Source organism: Rhagoletis pomonella, unplaced genomic scaffold, assembly GCF_013731165.1.
Source record: "Rhagoletis pomonella isolate Grant_MI unplaced genomic scaffold, Rhpom_1.0 Rhpom_scaffold_00003, whole genome shotgun sequence".
NCBI lineage: Eukaryota > Metazoa > Arthropoda > Insecta > Diptera > Tephritidae > Rhagoletis > Rhagoletis pomonella.
In genome coordinates this window covers 28,275,973-28,282,806 of record NW_023458557.1, presented here as the reverse complement: position 1 = coordinate 28,282,806, position 6,834 = coordinate 28,275,973, and the positions used below count along the sequence as shown (strand labels likewise).

Sequence of the window (6,834 nt, the reverse complement as noted above, 5' to 3'; positions counted from 1 at the left end):
ATTTGTACGAATTATCACGATTTTTGCCCAAATCGCGTTCGTGCAGACCAAAAAATTATCCAACACTCAAAAATTGTGAGAGCAAAGTGACAGTTCTCTTGGAGAGAAGTTGCAAATTCTTGCTGGAAAAAATTTTGCCAGCAAGAATTTGCAAACACGAAAAACATGTGGTTGTGGCGCATGGTTGCATTTTTGTCTACAATAATTTGAATAAATTAGTTCGTTAAATTTAAAAATTTATAAACACGAGCGATTTTTTTATGAAAAAAGGAAGTAAATAATTGTTGATATAATTAATTTAGTTAATTCCAATGATTTGAACTTAATTCGGCTGAAAAAAGTGGTATTCGCAATAGGAATGCAATTGCAACCAGAGTCGATTTAAGAAACCCGACAGCTAGTACGATGAAGAAATTGAAATGTATGTTAAAGAAAGTCAGAACAACAAGAAATATACATGTATATCCTATTTTTGGCCATCCGAAAGAATTTTAAAAATTCTATACAAATTTTTTATGTTTGAAATGCAACCGTGGACGCCAGCTGGCAGGGAAACTTGCAAATTCCTGCAAATTTGCGTTCGTGCAGAAATTTGCAAGTTTCTCAACATGAGAGAGAATTTGAGAGAATTTTTTCTTACTCTCTGATATTTTGAGTGTTGGATAATTCTTGCTGGATTTTCGACGAACAAACCTATTAAAAACGTTTGGCATAAGTTGAAATCATAGGGATGCCGTTTTCTTTCGTTTCTCAATGGATTTTATGCTTGAAAAGGCACCAAAATATGTATGCAATACTTTTACATATCGTCATTTAAAGTACAAAACCGCGCATCAAGAAAATGCAAAACCTTGTATGTGAGGTTGCCTAAATTTTATAGGAGAGAGTAAAATTTGTCATAATACAAAACGGTTCCCTCTTTTAAACTTAATTATCACTTCTTATGTCTAAGTATCGAAATTTTAGTATAAATGATTAAGGGCTAGATGATAGGAGCTTCCGGTGAGCAAATATCTTTTTTTGGCACAAATGTCAGTTACGAGGTTTTGCAGAACCACGATACGCGATTTTTTACTTTAAACGACGATATACAGAGGGCGCTTACACAATATGTTAGTGTTTGGCCTAGCTTCTCCTCCCATATGGGGCGTGCAAATTGATTTTGTCACACAAAGGGGAAGGGCAGTTTTACGCCGACTCCGAACGGCAATTGTATTTTTATGAGAAGCTGTTTTCATGACAGAATACACTCGGAGGTTTACTATTATCAATAGAGGAGCGACAGCGAACAGCGGAGTGTATATATTGAGGGCTGAGTGGAAGATCGACCTATCTCGGCAGCCAGTTCGAAAACGCCCTATCTCAGAAAACTTTTCAAAAACGCCCTACTTCAGAATTTTATTGAAAAACACTCTCTCTCAGCATTTGGTTGAATAACGCCCTATTTCATAATCCGGCTCAAAAACGCCCTATCTCAAACGAAAATACATTGAAAATAAGCTGAGATAGGGCGTTTTTGAATCGGCAGCTAAGATAGGGTGTTTTCAATCAAATTCTGAAGTAGGGTATTCTTGAAAAGTTTTCTGAGATAGGGCGTTGTTGAAAATTTTTCTGAGATAGGGCGTTTTCGAACTGGCTGCTGAGATAGTACGATCTTCCATTCAGTCATCGATATTTAATATAAAAAATAATGAGAGGTGCTATAAGAAAATGTACCCAAAATTCAGGAGCAAATGAAAAAATGCTCATCGAAAATAACTCACATGTATAAATTAAATAATATAACTTAAGCGGTTACAGCGCTAAACAAAAGGAAGAGTTAGAAAAAATAGCAATGCGGTTTGAAGGAAACATAAGACCATAAAATGTTTGTTTGTTAATTCTCCCAACCTTTTAAGATAATAATAATAATATCCCAACGGTTTTTACCCTCCATTCCCGCCCATCCGCACGAGGGGCGCAGTCCGCATGACGTACGGAACCAATATTTTAAATTTTTGTGCCGAGTCACGATAGGCAGGAGTTTGTTAAGTGTCGAGATCTAAAACTGTTCAGCTACAGAACTAAATTCATCAGCTGATTTTATGTATTTATGTCAATAATTCACTTATTGAGAGAGGAGAGTATCGCTTTCTTAATGCTGAAAAGCGGATCTGATATATCAAACGTGCTGGAATGAGAGTTAAAATCCTGGCATAAGCAACGGAGTGGGTCTCGCAATTCAAAATTGGTTTTACAAGCTTTCAGAAATATGGGACAAAAGTGTCTTGATACGCGTGAGGGAACATTAAAGCTTACATCAGCCAGAAGAGACGGACTTGAAATTGAGCCTGTCAGTAATTTAACCATAAAAATTATACCAAGCATTTCCCTGCGACTGGCAAGTGTAGGAAGGTTAATAAGTTTTAAGCGACTCGTATAAGGTGGAAGACTATGTTGAGAATCCCATCGGAAATTTCTTAAAGCAAAAAATAGGAATTGTTTTTGAATTGATTCTATCTTGTCTGAGTAAATTTGATACCTTGGATTCCAAACCACCGAGCCGTATTCCAGAATCGGCCTAACTAATGTTGTAAACAGGGTTTTAGTGATATAAGGGTCACTAAATTCTTTTGACCATCGTTTCACAAATGCAAGTACACCTTTAGCCTTGTTGACTGTCACATTAATGTGAAGATTAAAATTAAGCTTAGGATCCGTTGTGATACCAAGGTCCACAAAATTGAATACCTGGGGCCGAATCACGGCTCTCGTGATCGAGTAAAATTTATCGAAATTTGGCATCACCCCATTCGATATCGAGCAGACGTTCGAGTAGAATTATTCAAAACACCATTCGACAGTAAATTTTGCATCGAGAAGTGGGAAATTAAAATAAAACAACAAAATGTGAGTATATTTCTAGTAAAAACTATTGCAAACTTTAATATCTTTTTATATTTAAGGACAAACATAAACAAAATCAACAAAAAACAAAAAAGTATTATGGCGGAATATATGCAGGAGCACCCGGATTTGGCCAGAAATATTCTGCCAAATTGCGCTCAAGGAAGAACCGTTGCTCAAAGATTGTGGGAGCAACTTTCCTTAAAATTAAATTCTGTTGGTCCGCCTACAAAAGAACTTAAAATGTGGCGTAAAGTAGGTTGTTTTGAATTTATATAATCAGAAGTTAGTGTATTATTTGGCTTAAAATTGTAGGTATTTGCAGACCATAAGCAGCACTTTAAAAAGAAGCTGTCTTTTAATAAAGCTTCTAAGCAAAAGACCGGAAGTGGGTCTTACCAAGAAAAGCTTTTGACGGCGTCCGAGGAGCTGCTGCTGCAAAAGCGATAACGTAGCAGCTAATTGCAAGACGGAGGGTACTGATGTGGACATATGCCCCTCAAACTCAAGCTCCGAAAGCACGTACTCGAACGCAGGTTTTGACAGTCGGAAACGTTTTTTGAATCTGCAAATAAAGAACTTTAACGTATGAAACAAATACCTACTAGAAAGGTTAGAATCATTAAAACTTACGCTGCTGCTGGTAAACTTAAGGGATTGCTTTTGCCACGTAATCCTCTCCGTATCTGCACTTGTCTGACTTCATTATCATAATAAGATTAGCTCGAATAAAAAAATACTGAAATATTCATTTTATAATAACTGATATGAATATTTTATTTCTTGTTTACGTTTGAGAAATGGTTAAAGATGATACATTTACTAATTGGCAACCGATTAATAATCGAAGAAATTTCGCTAGCTTGCGAATCGAGGGCCATGATTTGCCTATTCGATTCGAATCGAAATTTTTCTCTACTCGACCAGTCACTCGTTCACGAGAGCCGTGATTCGGCCCCTGTTCCAGGTTATGGTTACCTATTATATAAGAAACTGGCAGAACAGCTCTTCGCGAGAAGCACATTACTTTACATTTCTTAAGATTTAGAGGCATAAGATTTACTTTACACCAGTAAGCCATGCTGTTTAAGTCTGATTGTAGCAAAGACCTTTCTTCAATTGAAACGTACGATTTATAAAGTTTTACATCATCTGCATACATTAAAATTTTGGTGAATTTTATATCTGTAGAAATATCGTTTATAAAAAACAAGAACAGAATCGAGAAATCGGGAATCAGATATGACACTCCATTCTTTGCATTACTTGGCAAATATACACTTATTGTTCTACAATGGCAAACATTTTCGTGGGATGTTTTTTCTTTAATTTCGAATTGAAAATACATTACGATCATATTGTACCGAAATAAGTCTGGTATCCCTGCATTTTGTAAAAGCCAGAAAGAAGCATCAACTGTATGAAAAAATGAAAGGGAGAAGTATACATACCTTCTATAATTTTGACTTATATGTATATTTGGCAAGTCTTTTTGTAAACAACAAAAAATACACATTTTCATTTCTTTGCAAGCTTGGAAAATATAGGCTTATTTTTACTTAAATGTGATATAAAGCTCATTAAAATGTTGAGTAATATCTTGTTATCGTAGTGCTTTGTATTTTTATTGTCCACCATACGTGAATTGTTTCTATTGAAAAAGATCTAGTACAAAGATTTTTTGTTCTTTTGGAATTGTTTGTTTATTGTTTTTAATTTTTAAAATTCCTACATTTGACATGTATGTATGTGAATGGCGGAATTGCCGCTTTCCTTCTTTTCGGTGGGTTTTATATTAAAAAAGGCATCAAAATGGGAAAAAACCTCCTTGGTATCTCTGCATCTGTTGAACTTTTTATGGGAAGATGTATGAAAATCCAACTTGCTATAATTTCATATGCTTAACAGTATAACAACAGTATGTTTACAGTATCTCCCTATCTCCCTTTCTTATGAAAAAATCTATTATATGCATCCCACTCGATATCATTGAATTCCTCATAAGAACATGTAGTCCCTCTATTTTAGCGTATCAACAGTTCATATGGCTTCATACCATGTAAATGCACCATTATGTGATTTTATAATAGAAAGTCATAAATTTGAAAAAGCGACTACGACAACAAGTAACATTTAAATTGAATCTTTTTTATTATGAAAATTTGGATAAATAGGAGCCTTATAAAATTGTAACATAACATAACATGTCATAAGATACATTAACAGTCTATACGACCTAAAGCAGCTTTCTAAGTTCATCAGAAGATTGATACTTTTGAAAGTTCATAAATAAGTATGATAGCGACTTTTGGAAGAAGACTTAACATTTGATGCTATTTTTTCAGAATATAAAAAGATTTTGCACTCTGTTGTTAGTGGACATGCAACTACTTTAAATACTGGTACGTAATCCGCCAAAAACTAAGAATCGAAAAAATTTTACATAGCGCACTTTGCAAGTAGACTACTCAAATGTACTTGTAGTTTGAAAAATTTTGCAATTTTAAACATTCTATATATGTGTATATTTTAAAGATCTCAAGTTCAAAATCAAATACTGAACATCTTATACGTATATTTATACAGATTCTTGTTGAAAAATAGATACTTTTCAGTAGTAGTTTTATATGCTCTTTTTAGAGTGTACTTGCTATTTATTATATTTACTTTGCAAAATACTTATGCACAAAAAATATACTTTATAAATTGAAATTACAAATGTTTCATTTTATGCACATGTATTCCAAGTCCTTAAGATGGGTTAAATTATGTCTTTTTCATGAGAATGTTAGGTTTTCTTACAAATTATGAGATGTATATGTAAAAAAAAGAAAATTGGATACATTTGGATACATTTTTGGCTTGGTAAGGGATACATTTTCTTGAGACGGCGCGGCAACACTGGTTATAATCCCTGAAGCCGGCCGAAGGCAGAAGCAAGCGCAACAGGTGATGGACCTAACAAAGTACATGTTTTCAATGGCTTGGAAGAAGCTGTTATTGCATTAACTGGATTGAGAACCAGATCTTCAGGCATAGGAGGAGTTCTGGCTTGTGGTTCAACAATTCAACCAGAACCTGATATAGATGCGCCCATGGTTACTATGCCCGGCAGCTCCGCATACCTTTGTGAGTCCATTGCCATAGCTCGCTCTTACTCCGCTGCTATAACTGCAAATGCATCAGAATCCATAATTTTCTTCAAAATATTGAAAATCAATAAATTTTACTATAAACAAGCACATGATGAGTGCTTTTTTAATTCCTTTCCACTTTGTTTTCCTTCATTCAGCTATCTTCGAAAAACAACTCATAGCTGGCAAGGCTGCACATGTTTCCGCAAGGGTTGCAGCATGTGGATTTTTAGTTTTTCGTAGCGTAGCAACGAGTAACGTACACAAGTATTTCTCAGCTGTGCGATAAATGTGATTGCAATTTAACAGTGCTCTTTTGCCTATTAGATTTAAAATTAGTTTGTATCAGAAGATTTGCGTTGTAATTTTGTAATTGAAAGCGGTTGATGTACTACAAAAGACTGACACCCCTATTGCGTGTCGACTGGCAGTAGAATAGAAATTTGTCGATCGAGTCGATTATCTTTTATTTTGCTATTGTGTAACTTCATCGATAAAAATTTGTACTATTGTGAATGGTTGACTGAATTGTAAACAGCTGTTTGTTTGTTTACATTTGTTTCTTTAGTGTTTAATTGACATCATTTTTAAAATAATTGCTTTTATTATAAAATTAGAAAAATTTATGGTTTAGTGATGAGGAAGATGATGTGGAAGCTAATAGATTAGTAGAGTTGGCTAAAGCAAGGAGGAAATTGTGAGATTCGTCGAATCCCTTGGAGTTGGAAGATGGAGTGTATGTACATATGTGAATTTTATGAAAAGTAGTTGCGTTCCAGATGCTTCACGGTTTGCAAGATTTGCAGGAAAAGCT

At 34.7% G+C, this 6,834-nt stretch overlaps 1 protein-coding gene across 1 annotated transcript; it reads left to right on the top strand.

The window, feature by feature from the left end:
• The first annotated feature begins 2,797 nt into the window (after nucleotides 1-2,797).
• On the top strand, nucleotides 2,798-3,357 carry LOC118736535. The gene is made up of 3 exons (XM_036466598.1): nucleotides 2,798-2,889; nucleotides 2,946-3,141; nucleotides 3,202-3,357. Coding segments are annotated over exons 1-3 (333 nt in total). The 5' UTR covers nucleotides 2,798-2,887; the 3' UTR covers nucleotides 3,337-3,357.
• The last annotated feature ends 3,477 nt before the right edge of the window (nucleotides 3,358-6,834 follow it).